The sequence below is a fragment of the Pteropus alecto genome, unplaced genomic scaffold (assembly GCF_000325575.1).
Source record: "Pteropus alecto unplaced genomic scaffold, ASM32557v1 scaffold23, whole genome shotgun sequence".
Lineage (NCBI taxonomy): Eukaryota > Metazoa > Chordata > Mammalia > Chiroptera > Pteropodidae > Pteropus > Pteropus alecto.
In genome coordinates, this window is record NW_006435837.1 from 3,347,349 (window position 1) to 3,366,877 (window position 19,529).

Below are 19,529 nucleotides of genomic sequence, written 5' to 3' on the forward strand. Positions count from 1 at the left end.
AAAGCGGCTGGGGTTTTTCCTTCCTCATTATTAATTTTTGTTGCTCTTTCCATTTTGTTTCAAGATGACTTATTTATTCCATTATCCAGTTCATACTCATCTTTAAATTTTCAAGTGTTTAATTTAATCTATGGATTGTTACCAGTCTCTGGGTGGCTTTTTCCTGTCTTCAGAGTCTGTTTTTCTGTGATCTTGTCATTCTTTAATGCAGGAGTTATATACTAGCTTTTACTGAGAGCAAATGGGTTTACGTTTACATTTCTTGGCTTTGCTGTATTGTGCTTTTAATCTTTTGTCAGTGAATGTACTTTATTTTCTTCTGTCTTTGAGAAGTCAACAACTCATTTCAGTTACTTTTTCTAATTTCCTAATTAGAAACTAAAGTCAACCAGAAATTGGGACTTTTTCCTTTTACCTCTCTTTGCTCTGATTTTTTGCTGTGTAGGTGAATCAGAAAATGCCCCACCCCCTCCTCTAGGTTTAACAGCCAGCACCCTCCCTCCGGACCCAGGGACCACTGCCGCTGCTGCCGAGTCCACCAACGGTATATTTGAGCATCACAGTGCCATGACGTTTTGCGATGACTGTTCTGATCACCCTCCTCCATCACCATGTCTGTCTCAAGCACTTTACAATTGATTTCTTAGTCTGACCCCTTAGAACTTTTTTCTAGCAATGTGAATGACATGCCCACATTTCTTTGTTCTCTGTCACGGTGGAGCTGTGCATGCCTTGCATCCTAGTGCCCTGGAGACATTTCATCCTTAGCTCACCAACTTCTGCCTTGAAAATCTTGTCAATGTTTGACTTGTGTGCATTTAGATCTTTCACACTCATTAATCATCAGTTTTGGGCATTATGTAGTATTGTGTTTCAATCACTTCTGATTACCAAAACCTGTGATCACACAGAGTTCTGGGTGTTAATGTGATGGATGTCTGGAGAGGCGTTTGAGAGGGAGTGGTTTATCTGTCCTAACCCTGGGGATCTAAACAAGATCAGTTGCCTTTGTTCTTGATTTCATTTCTACAGAAGGCTCTCTGCTTTCGATGCAGGTGTGGGAAATTCTTAGGATCTAGATCAAAAACAGAACTAGCAAAACTTTGCTCCCATTGAATAATGATTTTAGAACTTTAACCCATCTTTGGCTGGCAAGGAAAAAAGATGTAAGAGGGATGCAGTATTTACCAGCAATGCAGAAGATCAATTTATAGCAGTAAGAATAAATAATCTTGGTTTCCAGCATTCCTTTGACAAAGAATAATCTTTCTTAGTCTTACTGAGTAGCACAGACTTTGATACATGGGCCGAGTGAGCTGTAGTGTGGGCACTGGCCTTCTCTCGACAGAGAAGGGCACATAGAGTGATAATTACCCCTTGGGAGTCGCACCCAGGATCCAGGCCAGGGTCAGGTGAGTGCGGTACCGGACTCGGGCTCACAATTTAGGGGGGCACCATAAATCTCATTAATCAAGATAAAATAATATTCAAATAAATCACAATTACTGCAGAATAATCCATGGTGAATAAAATACTGAATTTCTAAAGACCAGTGCCATGCTGCTGAGCAATATTGGAACCTGAGGCAAAGAGAGAAATGCGTACCCCTCTCCAATTACATGGCTTTATGTAATTTCTAATGGTTCATTTTTTTTCTAGAACATTAAGTAGTTGCAAAAGTACTGAAAACTTGAAAAGTAGGTGTATCGAAACTCTGATTTTAAGTTTAAATGTTTTATTTATACTAAAACAGAATTTATTATAATTTTACTTCGGCTTAAGTTAATTAACTTTTTTTTTAGATTGTCACTTGGTCAGAGAAAATGGTCAAACATGGCGATTCTCTCATTCGAAAACATGAGGGGAGGAGTAGATTTTGATAATCCGATCAATGAATTTGCTTCCTTTAAAGCCAGGACACACATCTTTTCTTTCTGGTATGGCTTGGCAGGGCACTGTCAGCATCTCTTCGTTCGCTGTAATGGTTTAATTTAGAAACCAGTCTAAAATAAGGGCTGGAAATTAAGAACATCAAACCTGGGACCACATGTTAAAATCCTAATTATAAACAGTCATAGCATTTGACAGAAGGCCATTGTGACCCCCGTCTCTTGGTACGAGGAAGAAACCGACTACTAAAGGTTGTTCTACTTTAAATACAGCTCCTTGCCTTGCAAATTACTTCTCTCCAACCTGAGCTATAGATAACCTTCAGAAAGAGTCCATTTTCAGCTTACACAGTCTCAGTCAGACCATAGGACATTTTCCAGTGGTGATTTGTCTCTGGGTCCAAGTCGGTTTTGTTTTCATGCGGTCTGAATATACTGAATAAAAGCCCCTGGACACAAGGAAATGATTTGCTGGTGGGATTAGCATGGCTTTAGTTGAACAGTGAGGTGAGGTTGAACATTTGGAATCAAAGAGAAGAAGAGAGTTGAGAAATAGAAGACAAGACCTTGCCTCAGACCGGAGGCTGCTGTGGACATTTCCAGATAAGCTAGGTAGGCAGCAGGACGATGGAAGCAATGCGCTGTGCCCCAGCGGTTGGAAGGCGTGTGGATGAGGACAGGAAGAACGCTGGGATGTGTTATTTCTCAGTCTACGGTGGTGCGGATACCAATGTCTTTAATACATTTTTCTGCAGCATGTGACAAACTTTCAACATCAACCATGAATTTGCCAAAGCAGACGGAGACTCCCATGAGTAAGCGCCTGTCTTCATCCACCGCGGCAATATCCTATTCCCCAGACCGAGGCAAGTGAACGTGCAGATTTGGTCTCTCCAGTTTTCTTTCTAGTGTGAGCGTCTTAATGTCAGTCTTCGTGAGAGCCTCTCTTGAGTCTTGTGCAAATACCTCCATTATCCTAGTCTTGTGGTCTAAACGTGGGAGCCCCAGGGCCTCACTAATGGGACTTTGGAAAGTAGCATTGCCCTTTAGAGCCAGGTTGGTGTTGTACAGAGACAGGAGTTAATGCTATTCTTGGTCTGAAAGAGACTGTGCCATCTTCCACAGTGCATGCAGGAGTTGTCCTGTCTCAGAATTAACTGACCAGTGGGCAGATGTGACCTTTAAAATAATAACTGCTCCGTTATCGATCCGATATAGTTGATTAGTTGGAAACAGCAGAATTGATGAGGCACAGGTATGTGGGAAACTCAGATGTGTGAAAAAATGGGGCTCTGTGGTATGTAGGCCTGCGCACTTCTGCTTTGAAAACAGAAGTTTGGAATTAATATGAAGCCTTTAAAATAGGAAAAGGATGGGTGGCCTTTCCTGGCATTCTGTTTTGAGGTGAGACATGATATGTAGAGGATGTGTGCCAGTTCCAGAAACTGAATAGATTTAAAACCACCCGAGTCCTAATTGAAGCTCAGATGCGTCACTAAAAGTCTGAATTTATACCTTTCAGAGTATATTAGGTTAGGGAAGGGAGGGAAGCTCTTCATGCATCAAGCGTGTATTTTAAAGCATCGAAGAAGTGTCAGGTGCCAGTGGAGTATTTAACACATCAAGTCATCACCAAAGGGTGAGCAGAAGGATATTTGTGATTTTGAGGAGGCCAGCTTGTCTTCCTGGTTGTTTTTCAATGGCATTGACCTTGAACCTCCGTGCGTCAGAGACCGCGTAAGTGTCAGTGTGGCTGATCTCTGATGTTGTTCGTGGGTAAGCCCTGGAAACCTTGAATTAATTTAGAGTTAAATGAGAAAATATCTGCATACTCTTAACTCTAGCTGTTCCATTAGCAAGTGTATTCCATGTTTTCATGAATTCACATGGTTACAAATTAATGTTAAATTCATATTCGCATCGATTGGTATGTAAAGATATCAGTATGTTATTGTATTTTGTTGGCGAAGGAATTACCTGCTTGTGGATTATAAATTGAAAAGTTTCAATTCTCAAACCATTTACTGGCTACTGGGTACCCCCAAAATATAAAGTAATGGAAAAGTTAATCCATTACCATACAGTACGTTCCGAAACCATCAAAATGACATTTCAGTCACTGAATTTTGGATTATGAATACTATTCCTTCCGTTAAAGTTGATAATCAGTGGGCTGTTTTTATTTTTGTGCTTACTTAATTTTTGCCCTTATTTACATGGAAAAAGTATGAAAGAATGCATATTTGTACATTAACGAAATCGGTCTGTTATGAAATATTTCTTAACAGAGGGACCTAAAACAAGTGTTTTGCAGGAATAATCTCTTTTTCAATGCTGCATGTAGTTGGTGAGTAAATGGTTTCTTGAGTCCATATTACGTCGTGGAAGATGGGCTAATTCTCTTTGAGCGATAAGGGTAGTAGTGTAATCACATATTGAATGAATTCTGGCCCCCACGAGGATTAACGCGCTCTTTCACACTCTAGATGACACAGCATTTATTTTAGTTTACTCTGACGAACTCTGAAGCCATCCTTTGCTAGAATATCTTTAATTTCCACATTCGTTCTACCATCCAAAACTTAATCTGCATCATGCATTGTGTTGTTTTAAGCATTTTGTTTTGTTTTAATTTTGCTTTTTAAAATTTTTATTTGATTCCGTCCCTCAGCTCATCGCATGCACCTTAGTCCCACGGAAAACTTTCTTGTTATGCGACTGTTGACACCCACACAGGCTTCTTTAGCCAGAAGCAGAAGCACACTCATGCTCTCTGAGCAGGCCAGTGACTCAGGTAAAAGAGGCCAAGGTGGTGACAGTGAGGAAAATGGCAGAAGTGGTGTTGGTCGGCCTATGAGTTATTCCTATATTTCTGTATTTTGCTTCCCATTTGCTGGCTTCGTGAAATGTCGTCAATGGTTAATAACATTTTCTCTCCACCGGTGTCTTGCTATTGCTATTTTTAAGTGTCACAAAGGTGAGTAAATGATTTTATCATTGAGGGCGTGTGGATTAGGGGAAAAGTCCACTTCGTGAGCTATGGAGGTTAGTAGACTTTTCGTAAGAGATGGTTTGGCACAAAACAGCCCATAAACGACAGTCTCTGGACTCCCATGACAAACTCTACCACTTAGTAGTTCTTACTACTTGGGTAAGTTAATTAATCTCTCTAAGCCTCAGTTTCCTCATGTATAAAATGGAGTTATTTTAAATCGTCACGAGGATTAAATGAGATAGCACAGTGATCGGCACAGTAAGCACTCAACAAATAATCTAGAGTCTTGCTACTCAAGGGCTGGTCCATGGACCAGCAGCATTGGCATCACCTGGGAGCTGGTCAGGAAGGCAGACTCTCAGGCCCCACCAGACCCGCACACTGATGTCTGAGAATCACTGGGCCATACCGTCAAAGCCCTTCCTTGACCAAAGTGAATCAAATGATCATGGCAAGATTAATGAAGGCTAGCACTCTCTGTTTGCACGGGAGCAACGCCGTGTCCATGTTAGGGTAGGTCTGGTCTCAGTTCCCATGATAGCGTGTTCACTGAGATGACATATAAATGACGTGGAGTCAATCCTCTACCTAGTTCTAGCTGTTTCCTAGTAGTTGTGCTATTTCCACAAAGAAGACATACAAATGGTCAATAAGCACACGACAAGTTGCTCAATACCATTAGTTATTAGGGAAATGCAAATCAAAATCACAATGAGATATTAGTTTACATTTACTAGAATGGCCAAAATTCAAAGAAAAAAGGAAAATAGTGTTGGTGAGGATGTGGAGAAATTTTTGTAACCTTTATACATTGCTAGTGGGAATGAAAAATGGTGTAGTCGCTTTAGAGAACAGTCTGGCAAGTTCCTCAAAAAGTTAAACATAGAGTTACCATATGACCCAGCAATTCCACTCTTAGGTATAGAGGCAAGGAAGTTGAAAACGTGTTCACACAAAAGCTTGTACACAAGTATTCTGAGGAGCACGATGCATTATAGCCATAAGTGTAAACAACGCAAATGTCCTTCCACAGATGAATGGACAAGTAAAATGGTGGTATAGCCATAAAGTGGAATATTATTCAGCCATAAAAAGAAATGAATTACTGATACATGTTACATGGTAAACCTTGAAAACATTATGCTCAGCGAAAGAAGCCAGATGCAAAATTCACAAATTATGTAATTCCATTTATATGAAATGTGCAGAATAGGCAAAATCAGAGAAACAGTAAATTAGTCATTGCTAGGGACTGAGGGAAGGGGAAAAGGGGAGTGAATGCTTAGTGGTTACAGGGGTTCTTTTGGGGGTGTTGAAAACGTTCTGGAATTAGACTATAGTTATGGTTGTACGACCTTGTGAATATACTAAAAAACACTGCATTTTAAAAGGATGAATTTTATGGTATGTGAATTATATCTCAAACAAATAAAAACTTCCTGGGAAGTAGGAAATATTTCCATTTTGAGAAGGTGAATGCGTCAGGAAGTCCCTAAGACAACTCCCAGGATCGATGATTTTCTAGGAGAACTCATAGCCGTGAGTTATTACAGCGAAAGGCTGAAGAGCAAAATCGGCAAAGGGAAAGGTGCACGAGATGAAGTCTGGGGAAGACTAGACACGAGCTTCCTGAGTCCTCTCCTAGGATAGTCACACAGAACACATTTCTGCAGCAGAGAGTAGTGACACGTGTGAAACGTTGCCAACCAGGGAAGCTCGTTAGAGACTCGGCGCCTCGGGTTTTTATTGGGGCTGGTCACGTAGGCAGCCCCTGCCAGGCTCATCCCCAAATTCCAGGCTCTCAGAAAGAAAGCAGGAGAAGTCAGTTAATGGTGAGAACACTCTTGAAATCAAGGGCCAGCTTTGCAAGGAGGCCTTTGCAAGGACAGCAGTCAGGCCTGTCGTGTTAACTCTTTCTACACAAGTAAGTTGACATTTAGAGAGGTTAAGTAACCTGCCCAAGATGATCCAGCTATTAGGTGACGGCACTAGGTCTGTCTCCTAAGCCCAGACTTGGAACTCCAGAAATGAACTGGACTCTCGAGCACTGAGTTTGAGAATCTTTTAAGATGAAGTCCCTTCTGTGCACATGAGAAAAAGTATGGTGTATTCTGAGTCCGTGTCATATTTTAACAGAAATATGGTATTCTTCCCAACTCCCTGCTCCCGCTCCTTTTTCTGTCTATGTCCGCGTCTCTCTGGCTGTTAAACTGTAACTCTGGTATTCCATGCTTGTCCTCATGTAGCTCCTGCTGGCCCTTTTAAACCTTCTTACAAGTCCTCTGCGACTCAGAACACCGAGAGGAAGAAGGTTACATCAACATCTGGCGTAGGAGATGGTGGAAAAGAAGTCCCAGCAGGAGCGGAGGCCTCTCCGGTAGGTTTAGACCCCCTGGCTCACCCCTGGAGATGGTTTGTCTGACAGCGCGCCTGCTCCCTGTGCTTGAGCTGGCCCTCTGTTTCCATCAGTCTCTGGGGTAGATTTGGTTTAAAATTTCACCCAAACTTTGAAAATCATTTAACTTTTTGTACCCTCCTAAATCTTAGTGCCTTGGGGAAAATCCTAAAGACCTTGTTCTTGTTGTAGCCTGCCCTCCAGAGGACAGGAGTCAGAAGTAATGTCCCAAGTGTCCCGTCTGCTTCTTTAAAGACGTCTGATTCTGAGCCAGTCTCCCCTCTATAGGCAACTAGAACCGAGGTCCTAGGTCAACCTTCATCCACAACAGTGGCCTTTAAACATTTTTGCTATTATAATGACACCATCAGCAAAACAAATGTTGAGCAGGTACCCCCAATTATGTATATCTATTTAGAAATTATACATACTGTACTACTTCTGTTAGTTATCGCTTGCTATGTAACAAATTACGCAAAATCTTAGCCGCTTAAAACAAGTATATATTACCTCACTGGTTCTTTGGGTCAGAAATTGAGGCCGGCTTGGGTGGCTCTGGTTCAGGGTCTCTTGTGAGAGTGTGGTCAGGATGGCAGCCAGGGCTGCAGTCACCTGAAAGCTTGGCTGGGGCTCTCCTAGGATGGCTCACTCACATGGCCTCAATTCCTAACTGCGTGGACCTTCCCATAGAGCTGCTCGAGTGTCCAAACGACATGATGACATGATGACATGACTGCTGGCTTCCCCAGAGCAAGAGATGCTAGAGGGAGAGAAAGAGGGGAGGGGGAGGGAGAGAGCTGCAATACTTTGTATTCACCAGCCTCAGGTGTTGCACACCATCGGTTCTGCGGGTGTGGAGGGGATTGAGGTCCACCTGTTGAAGGGAGGCACATCCAACGATGTGTCGACTTTTTTTTACAGCCACCACAGTACATCCTATGGGGCATTTATTTTTATAATACTATATTTATTTTTTAAATCCAGTGTGGCCCTGCGGTTCTCACATGAGAAGCGAATGTTTCATTCAGATCCTCAGGTTTTACTGTAGGGTGGATTACTATGGAAGGGGGCTGACGTACGTGGGTGCAGGGGCCAAATGAAATGTGTGCTAGGGAGAGAAGGGAAGCACCCTTGCGGAGCACCCACAGCGGGCCAGGCACCAAGGCCCGTGCCTGCGGCCTCCTGCCGAGGGAGGCCATGGGGAAGACGTAGAGGGATGGGAGGGGTTGCAGGCCCCATTATACAGGGTATACTCTTAGGGTCCACAGCTCACTGTCTCGAGTGTTAAAACCACACTTTTGCACCCACCTGTAGCTTTTTTCTAGTGATCATAGATCTTCGTACTCTCTTCAGTTTCCATGTACCCAGGACCATAGCATGGTTTTGTCGTTGGTTCTTTGCACAGTAACAAGGAGAAGAAAATCTTTGCATTTTGAGCCTGTTTTTTAAAACTAGATGACCTAAATGTGGTGACCTCATGCTGCTTCTCTGCAAACAGTTCCATTGTGGGGAGCACTATAGCTTCACGTGGATCTTTCCCAAAGAAAGCTGTGCACTGCTTCCATGGGGGTATTTTTAGAAATTGTAGAAGTAATGTTGATCGTGGGCCATGGCTGTCCTATTCTGTGTCCCCTACAGACGGAGAAGACGAAGAGAGGGCCGAGAACAACAACTTCCATTCCCAGCGTGAGCCCTGGGTCCCCTCTAAAAAGATGCAACTTTCCAACAGGCATTTCTAAGAGATCATCTTCTCCCGTGACACCCAAGTAAGCATCTTTCCCCTTTGCTACAGTCAGACAATTAAAGCAGTTTGGCGGGGCTCTGTGCAGCACCGTGTGTGCCCCCTGCTCTGCAGGAGGCATGGCCGGCCCTAACAGGTGGACGGGAGGAATGCTGGACGGTGAGCTACCTCCTTCACGCTCTGAGCATCTTCTGGATAAACGATGGGCTTTTAGTTTAAGGAGTTTTGTTGCCTGGTAAATATAGGACTCTTAGCTACTGAGGTGACGTATTCAGCATTTTCTCTTCAGGTCCATCTGTTCCATTCTGCTTTTTTGGCATTCTCCTTCTTTCTCTTTCTGGACTGAAGTGATTCCATTGTGCTTGAACGCTTGAGCTCTTGTGCTCTCTCCAATCTCCTCTGTCTCTTTAAAAGAGAGACAATAATAAGTTGTCGGCCACACTGGCAAATGTTTGTTTTAATGAAGCCATTATATTTTTTATTAAGGATTGGGTGAACTCACCAACGAAACCATGTAACCGAAAAGCAAACTTACGCTATGTGACCACTATCTTAAGTCATTAAAATGTTTTACTGATGATAACTGCTAAAAATGACTCACTAATAAATAACTCAATCCAGCAGTGGAATGAAAACATCTTCAGTAGTATTGACAGACAAAGAGAAATATTTTAATTTGGAAAAATAGGAAACTTTATATAAAGTCATAAAACTTTATATAGAGTCATACGTTTAGTGCATCAGTTTGGTTCAGAGAACATAGGATAAAACACAAGTTTAATGAAACACTTGGGAATTTATTAAAAATATTTCAAGGTGACATCAGCTCTTATTTCTAATTTGTTGCTTTCTACAAGAGACCTTTTCAGACCTTACTATTGTTTTGCTCAGAGATCACTATGGTTTTTAATAGACAACTAATTCCTGCTATTGCTGTATCCGTCTTCCACACAGAAAAGCCTTCCATAGCGCTTAGCTGAATTAATAGCGTCTTGGTTTATTCTGTCGCCGATCAGCCCCTCAAATGTTCACCTTTCTGGGGTGCATATTTCACTTGGGGAATCTTTGAACGATGTAGGATGCCGGCTTCTGTACTGTGCGGCGGGGTATTCCTACCACTTCACCAAAGAAAAACGAATAGAGTGTCATATATTTTCAGAGCCCTATATGTGGCATCTCTGGTGTAGGCAGGAAAAAAATAGTAAACTCAAACACAGCTGGACTACCTGTGTACCGTCCAAACTACCAGAATCATCATCAACTTGAGAGAGGGACCCTGGAGATAGAAGTTGCTTGGATACCGCTAAATCAGAATTACGTGTTGGGAGGTCTAAGGAGAAGCAAACATTTCTTGATTTCAAGAAGTTCAGAAGTTCAGAATAAAAGATAGTTTCTCCCTGGGTGAAAATTAATAGCTGAAGTACACTGGGTATGGACTAGGTCTGAGAAATGTGGGTAATCAGGTAGACTGTCAGTAAATTCTGAAAACCCAACCAAACTATACAGCATTGAAAAAGAATGGGTGCAGCCGCCCACAACCAGTGGGTGGATCTCAGGAACAAAGAGACAAAAGGAAGTTGTAGAAGAATGCCATTTACATATATTGAGTTCTCAGATGTGCAGACCTAAACAATGTGTTTTTAAGAATATAAATGAGCTAAATGATCTTTAGAAAAAGTAAAAAAACAGCAGACACAAAATGCAGTGATGGCCACTGAGTAAGGAGCGGGTAGGCAGTTGGGGGATCACGCAGGAGATGGTGGCATAATTATAGTGCCTTTCTTTTGAACTATTTGGTGGGTGTTGGGTCATTTGTTATATCATTCTTTATACCCTTTCTACTTTATAAATGTTCTTTTGTATACTCAATATTGAAGAAAGACAAAAATGAAACCCTTGATTTTTAAAATGGTGTCACATACAAATAAACCCCAGCCAAAGTAGCATTTTTGACCTTCCTTCTGTGCAGATCAAGTCTGTGATCTTTAAAGCACACTCTTGTGGTGCGATGTGGCTTTGGGCTTGGTTAGTCCCTTTGAACTCTCATCCAGAAACCCAGATGGGTTATGTGGTGAATGGCTCTGACAGTGCATTGTTCTCCTCCTGGATCTCAGATAAACTGAGCCTCGGTTAGGTGGCTGTGCATATTAATGGCATTGCTCTTTTAAGCGTTCAAGTTTATTTTCATTGTTCGCATTGTTGGGTGCTTGTATGGGTTTTAGAAAACCAGCTTCAGCAACACTTTCAAAGATGTAGATGGAGGGAGCATAGCTTTCTTCTTGTAACCTAGAGAGAGGAAATCAAGTGTGGCCTAGGGGATTGACCAGCTTCTGAGCTCCAGCGCTGCCTGTACTCCCAAGTCTTCAGTGTGAAGATAGTCTCTAATGGTTTCAGATTCTTAGAAATATATTCCAAGTCAGTTTGGTCATTTTGATGGGGACTGTTACAGTTGTCTACTGCTGATGTAACAACTCCTCCCCGCCACCAAATTTAATGTTCATCTATATGAGGAAAAAATTAATTCTTACAGCTCTGTGACTTGGACTTACCAGGAGGGTCTCTATTTGGGTCTTTTGGGTGGTCGTTGTGTGGGTCGACTTGGTTCTCACCAGGTACTTTTCACCTGGAGTCTTCCATGTAGTTACGGTGCAGTGTCAACTGGGTCTACAGTTAACCAGGGCTCGACCGAGTTGCAGGTCCAACATGATCCATTCACCTGGCTGGCAGTTGATGCTGGCTGTTGGCTGGAGCTCAGCTTGAGCTGACAACCAGAATAGCATGCCCACATGTAGCCTCTCCATGACTTAGGCACCTCACAGCATGGCAGCTGGGTTCCAAGAGGGAGTGTCCCCCACAATGGGTGTCTCCCAGTATAGGAAATGAAAACTGCCAGGCCAGTTAAGGACTATGCCCTGAATTGGCACAGCATTCCTTCTCTGCTGTATTTTATTGGTCAAAGCAGTCAGGCCAACCCAGATTCGATGGGATAGAGAAATAAAAGGTCATGCGGAATGGAGGAGATATTATTGTGGCTGACTTTGGAAAATACAATCTGCCAAAGATCATCACTTTCAGACATAGCTCATATCTGAGATCAATTTTATATCAGGAAGCTGGCTTACATATATTTCACTTTATCTTGCATTGGAAACACAATAGATTTTGTTTGTCCATATGAGGAAAAAAATTAAAATCGGGTTGTCTGGATGGCCCCAAATAAGTACCTCCTACTCAGGATCACAGGCTCATGGACGGATCCTGGAACAAGCCTATTCCTTTGGTGGTTGAGGACAATAATTGATCGTTCCTGGGTGCCATTCCCATAGGCTTCTCTGGTAAATGTATGATATGGTTACCCCTACCTACAGATAGATGAGCACTGGCAGTTTAACTGTTGTTTTTTGCCACCACCATTGTCAAATTGGCTTTTACATTCTTGCCTGAAAATTTTCTTGAAAAGGATAATTAAAAATGGAAAGTTATACCCTTTCCTCACAGTCATACTTATATCTTCACCCAGTCCATAGTCCTATATTTTTAGTCTTACTAGAGAGCAATTTGAGTTTAGACCAATTTCTAAAAGCCTTTTCATTGTGAAATCATTTCAACCCTACAGAATAATTGCAAGCCTAGAACAAAGAACTCCTGTATATCATTCTTCCGGTTAACATTTAGCCACATTTGCTTCATCATTCCCATCTCCCTACTCACTCTCATTCACTCTCCATAGATGCAACACACACACGCGCGCACGCACGCACACGCACGCACGCACACACACACACATTTTCCCCAGAACCATTTGGAAGTCATAGATGTCATGACCCTTTACCCCTAAGAATGAAGACATTCTTTTATATAAGCACAGTACAATTGTGAAAGTCAGAAAATTTAACTTTGACATAATGCTGTTACTTAATTTACAGTCTATACGCCACTTTTGCCAGTTGTTCCAATGAGATCCTTTATAGCATTTTTTCCCCTGGTCCAGGATCCAACCCAGACTCCCACACTGCATTGAGTTGTCTTGTCTCCTTTAACCTGGAATAGTTGTTTAGCCTGTTTTCTTCTTGACCTCTGCATTTTAAAAGAGCACAGGCCAGTTATTTTGAGGACTGGTTTTTAATTTGGGTCGGTCTGGTCTGCTGTTTCCTCATGATTAGACTCAGGTTATGCTTTGGGGCAGGAATCCCACTGAAGGGATGGCGCCTTCTTCTCATTGCATTTTATCAGGAGGCCAAGGTGTTGGGTTGTTTCATTACTGCTGATGGCAACTTCGATCACTTGCTTAAGGTGATATACACAGGTTTCTCTGTTATAAAATTGGTCTTTTCCTCTCTGGGAAGGAATAAACTGTGATCACAAACAAAGACGTTTCAAAATCTTGGCTGAGCTGTGCTGACAAGGCCACAGACCCCTCCCATCCTGTGGGTGGGCTGTATTCACTGTGCCTGGTGTCAAGTGGCTTTGGAAAAAATAGAACTAGATTCCAAGATGTAGAGGAAAAAAGTCCTTTGGGGTTCTGCTTGCAATAAGCTCATGTTCAGAAGCGTGACAACCCTCTCCTGAGAGTTATTCTTGCTGCTCTACTTACAGAGGTGTTTGTTCATATTTCCTACAGTCATGGAACCACAGAAGGTTATATAATCCTGCCTTGTGAACTCCTGTATATCATTCTTCCGGTTAACATTTAGCCACATTTGCTTCATCATTCCCATCTCCCTACTCACTCTCATTCACTCTCCATAGATGCAACACACACACGCACGCACGCGCACGCATACACACACACGCACACGCACGCAAGCACACACACACACATTTTCCCCAGAACCAGAAAGGCCTGTCTCTGCCATCTGAACAAAACTTGTGAACCCCCTTTGTTAGATTTTAAATACTGGAGGTATTGAACTTCTAACAATTAAAGTGGAAGTGCTATAAAAAAAATAGATGAAGAATCAGCGACTTGGGTGCCGGCCATGACTCTCTCATCTGTTGACATCTCTTGGGAAAGGTCATTTAAACGCTTAAGACTGGTTTTCTTATCTGAAATATGGTAAATAGTCATTTCCCACCTACCTCAGTTGGTTATTGTGGCGATCAAATAGACCCTTGTTAAATAGAGAAAATACTTAAAAATAAAACACTGTGAAAACACAGTGAGTTCCCCCTGGTTAATTTGTGTTTAATTTCTTCGATCAACCAAGATACTTATTTCTAGGAAATTGGAGGGGAGCGAGATGACTTTGCCAGACTTTGTTTGGCTTGCAGTAGTGTGAGCAGGGCTGGTCAGAGAGCTCTGAGACCTGCCAGACCCACCTCACCTGGTTCAAGCTGCCCGAGCTTAGTAGCTCTCGAGATGCTTGACATGGTACTAAAGGCATGTGGAGAAGTGGCAAGGCAGGATGGGCAGGAAACTAAAGATATGGAGATAAAATAGGGAACTTCTAAGATTGTCTTCTATATTTCGGTCACTTGCGCTGTTAAAAAAAAAAAAATCTGAGTTGCCTGTACTCTCTAATTTGAAGGTTGTGTGTGTCTGTGTCTCTCTAATTTTTATTTTTATTGGACAGGGGCTGGGGTAGGTGAGTGTAATCAGACTTCTTCATATATTGAGTTTTATCCCAAATAATCCATTACTTCTCGGGTAGAAATTGTTTTTAGATGTGTGCTCATGGATAATTGGCCCAGTTTTACTTTGAATAGAACCTCACAGACTGTGATGTCAACAAAACCTAAGTGTGACTGTTTTGTTAAAGCAAGTTGGGACAAGGCTGCTCGGGGCCGAGCTGACCCGAGGCTGTCAGACCCTCTTCCACCTAGGCCAGCCTGGCCTTTCCTCCTTGGAATTGTGATCCTGCCCCACATTGTCATCCACGGGCTCCAGGCACACTGATTAAGGGTGACTTCATCAGGCTGCATTCCCTTCTGATAGTGAGCCATTTAAATCAGACCCAGGGGTCATGTTGGGATCCAGAAGCTGGCTTTCTGCTGCTAAGGCTGGACGATCGAATGGATTGGGCCTGCAGCCAGTTCAGGCCTCTTACCCATTCCCCTCGGTCCAGCCCGGGTCCCCACATGGTGGGAGTTTCGTCTGTAGAAGGGTTCCCCATCCATCTGCCCACTCGTGGGCAGAGGCACCAGCACAGTGCAAGTCCCCCGGGGTGGAGCCTGCCTCTTCAGGCACCGCTTACAGAAGCTCGGAATGTGGGCTTGTCGCAGGCAGGTCCAGAGAACGCTCAAAGGCACCCAGCATCAGTCCCACCTATCAGAGAAATCATGCCTCGCCCCTTGGGGAGGAGGATGAGGGCAAGGAAGAAGAGCAGATAGCTTTTTGCCTGTCTTTTTAATACCAGAAATTCCTATTTAATGAGTCAAGGTAGGAATGCTTATGGAGGAGAAGCTGTTTTCATCAGCATCATCTGCCATAAAAATAGAAGTCTTTCCTATTGCCTCTCTCTCCAGATCCCAAATCCAGGGTGATTCTTTGCCATTCCCTGTCCCTGTGTTTGGACAGAAGCCACACCTAGCATACACATGATATTCTAGGGAATGGGTGACTTGTTTGGATCTTCCCAAGGCATTAGACCAGGTCCCTTGAGACCCCTCCTGTGGTTATAGCAGCACTGTGGCCTTGGATGACAGCGTGCAAGGAGGGCATCACCAAGCAAAAATTCACCTGCCGTGTGTTTATACAGGTGATTTGAACCTAAACACCGGGTTTTGCAGCTGATTCGAAAATGGTGCTCAATGGAGCATTGTCATCGTGAGAGGGCGGGGCCTGAGGTCCCCAGTATCACCATTCTTCCTCCTGGTTTTGGTTCATTCTTGTCTGTGAGGAGAATTCAGATTTTTAGTTTATCATATATTTAATCAACACTGATATCTAACAGCTATTGGGTGCTTACTCTGCGCTAGTTCTAAAGTGAGCATATGAGGGTCTTGGTGACTCTAAACTCAGGCTTAGCCACTACTGCAACACAGAGAATGGGGCAGAGTTGTAAGAAGTGGAGTCAGGGAGACGTGGGCTAAGACCACAGGTCCGTGGCCTCCTTAACCTCTGTCCGCCCGGTTTCCTCCTCTGTTAAGTGACCCTAATGGTAGTATTGTGTCATATTGGGTTTTGACAACTAAAAGGCACATGTATACACACATACATGCCCAAATTTGTGTAGGTATACAAGTAGCAGCACAGTGGCTGGTGTGTAGACAGCACTCAGGAAGCGTGGACGCCGTTTTGGAGGATGATAATGGAAGGCTGAACTTCAGGTCATTTGGGGAGGGACCCAGGTGTGACTCTGTCAGAACACATCAGGCACTAGTAATTACCTCTCAGTCTCAGGCTCTCAGAAAGCTCATCGGTGCGCCTCGATGTTACTGGGGCTTAGGGCACGGCCCCTCCAACCAGAGCAGCACCACTTCTATCTGCTTTAGATAGACAGAAGGTGTGTGGGGGTGTCTGTCTCGCCCCAGTGGTTCTCAGCTGGGGCAGTCTTGCCCCTGAGGGGACATTTGACGATGTTTGGAGACATTTTTGGTTGTCATAGCCTGCGGGTGGCAGGGGTGGGTAATGGAGACCCAGTGGGTCAAGGCCAGGGCTGCTGCTAAACATCCTGCAGTGCACAGGACAGCCCCACAACAAAGAATGATCCGGCCCCAAATACCAGGAGTGGCAGGGTTTAGAAACCCTGGTGCATGTGCTCCTATCTGTACATGGAGGGTACGAGGGTTCTGTGCACGACTTTTATTTGAGTAAGTCTAGCAATGAAATTAGAAAACCAGGGTTATAATAGTTCATCTGGAAAGAAACTCTTGGTTGCCGAGAGGTCCCTTAGGAATGGTGGGCTGAGTCAGCTGAGCCCAGGGGCGGAGGGAGAACAGTTTGCATAAGGGACGCACCATCCACACAGATGAGGTGTCACAGGAGTTCTGTGTGGCTCCCGGCCTACCAGAATGATGGCACAGGGAAGTCAGTGCGGCCAGTGCGAAGCGACTCTCTCTGAGGTTAGAGCCGTCCAGTGCAGACCGCTGGAGAGGGGCGTACAGCCCATCTGGAAGTGGGATCTGGACTGATTCCATATCAGTAAAATAGTTGATGCTGAGAAACTGAATTTCAAAAATTGAAACCATGTTCAAGTTGTATTTGTTGGGTCAAGTGATCACATTACCGTGTGGCCCTCGGCCTGGCATTAACTGAGAGGTGTTCTCCTGGGCACCCGGAGTTGGCCATTTAGCATGAGAGCATCGTTGGAAAACCGGCCTGCATTTTAGTCAGTCCACATACCACCTAAGGATTATTTTTCCAGCTCAAGACCAAGTTTAATATTGACCTGATCATATGTTTTCTTCTCATCAGGATCCGACTAGGTAACTCTTAAAGCCTCTGGTGAAAAATTGGCCTTTAATATTAGGTCGAGTTGCCATTTTTATTGCTGTTTTTATAGATTGAAAACAGTCGAATATTAGCAATTTCATATGGTTCAAACTGCTACAGGATTGAAAGTGACAATTTGTAATTTACGTGCAGATTATGTTTTCCTTAAAGGAACTCTGCCACATTCCTGTGCCAACTGCTACGTAAACTTGGTGTCTAAAGCTAGACTTTTACCTATGTAATCAACATCTAGGCCTCATCAGGAGCCAGGCCTAGGCCAGCACACCTATAATGGACCTTCTTCCAACAGACATAAGACAAGCTCCTGCATTTTAACAAAGTGGTGTTTTCCTGGGTAGAAATGGCCTTGTCTTCACCTTTGCATCTTCCCAGTAGCAAGAAAGATTCTTTTAAACCTGAAGACCCTCCCAAAAGACACCACCTCTCCCAACCTCTTGGCCGACTTTGTTCCTCAGCATTTAAAAAGGAACCAAAATAAAAAATAAAAAGGAATCAGATGTCAATTATATCTCAGTAAAGGTGAAATTTAAAAAAAAAGAAAGAGACCATGGACCTCGATGACATTATGCTGAGCGAGATAAGCCACACACAAAAGGAAAAGTCCGGTGTGATTCTACTTCTGTAAGGTACCAGGAATAGGCAAATTCCTGGAGACAGAAAGTGGAAGGGAGGTTGCCAGGAGTGGAGGAGGGAGGAACGGGGAGTTAGTGTTTAATGGGCACTGAGTTCTGTGGATGGGCGGAGGTGATGGTTGCACCACAGTACACACGTAATATCATTGAACTGTACACTTACAAATGGTTAAGATGGTAAATTTTACGTTACATGACTTTTGCCACAATAGGAAAAAGGAGCCAGCTTGTCCATTGCCATGTGCTGAAGTCAGATCTAGCTCTGGTGTTCATCTAAAAAGAGGAGGTGGGAAAATGCCTAATGCTCCATCTTTATGTTGTCATCAAACTTAAGTGAAATTAGGACATGATGTTACCAGCTGGGCTTCCTAAAATATTGTCCCTTCCACCAGGACATCTTATAGCTACCATATGTTCCTGTTGGGGGGGATAGTACTTCAGGGACTTTAAAGTGTGTGCTAAGCCTTACATTTGTTCCTCTTGAAGGATGAAATCATTCAACTTTTTGGAACCAGGTGTCTTAAGAATAGAGAGTGCTGCGGTCAGGCCCAGTGATCACCTCTTGGCCTGTTTTTGGTTTTCAGGGGAACTTCAAGAGTATATCCACAGTCTCCAAAGAATGCGAAGCTGCCATACCCAGGGTCTCCCGTGAAGTACCGTTTACCTGCTTTTCCCAGCCTGGACACGCCTAAGAAGAAAGCAGAGAAAGAGAAGAGCAACAAGGAGAGGGAGGTGGCCCTGGCTCCGTGGGAGACTACCCCAATGTGGGAGGATGTCCCAGAGAAGCACATGGTGGACAAGCATTTCACTGAGAAGCACGCAGCTGCATGTGGGAAGGCCGAGAGCAGCGGAGGTAGGCCCTCTGACCCAGTCCACGTGGGAGGCTTGTGTTTTGAGGAGGGGAGGAGTGTTCCCTAAGACAGCTGCGCGCCCTCGTGCTTCCTCAGGCTTGCGCGTTGCCCGAGTCCTTCCCCTTGGTCACCTGAGGGTCCCTGGCGGGACAGGCATCAGGGGGCCTGAGCTGCACCTGGACAGCACCATCACATCCACACAGTCTGTTTCTTTAGTCCTGCGAGCTGCTGCGATGGATGCAGTGAGTTCACATCCAGATGAGAGCAGCAGTGGTGGCTGCTATGGAACTTGCTAGTGACCCTGTCTCTCCTCCTCACCTTTTCACCGCCGTCCACTGTGAAATACATGCAGGTCACAACCGCGTATTGCAGCGTCTGCTCAATGGCGAGTTGCGCTAGTTCACAACAGAGGCAGATATTTTCGTTGAGCATTTCCCTTCCCCCACTGGGGTGAGCTTTTCGTTTCCAAGGGGCAGCTGCCATGTGAGTCAATCACGATTTCATCGCCTTTGATCTTTTCCTCTGCTGCAGCCTCATGGAAGCCCACAGCAGGTACCACCGATGCAGAGGAAGCCGCAAAGATCTTGGCCGAAAAGAGACGACAGGCCCGGCTGCTGAAAGAACAGGAAGA

The 19,529-nt window shown here is 44.0% G+C and overlaps 1 protein-coding gene across 1 annotated transcript in view; it reads left to right on the top strand.

Annotated features, from left to right (window-relative positions):
• The window catches only part of MAP7D2 (MAP7 domain containing 2), an 83,517-nt gene that overhangs the window by 50,312 nt on the left and 13,676 nt on the right, over nucleotides 1–19,529 (top strand). The window contains exons 7-12 of the mRNA XM_025046605.1: nucleotides 2,645–2,755; nucleotides 4,561–4,683; nucleotides 7,131–7,261; nucleotides 8,918–9,045; nucleotides 18,632–18,900; nucleotides 19,430–19,529. Coding sequence (XP_024902373.1) covers nucleotides 2,645–2,755; nucleotides 4,561–4,683; nucleotides 7,131–7,261; nucleotides 8,918–9,045; nucleotides 18,632–18,900; nucleotides 19,430–19,529 — 862 coding nt within the window. The remainder of the gene's footprint in view (nucleotides 1–2,644; nucleotides 2,756–4,560; nucleotides 4,684–7,130; nucleotides 7,262–8,917; nucleotides 9,046–18,631; nucleotides 18,901–19,429) is intronic.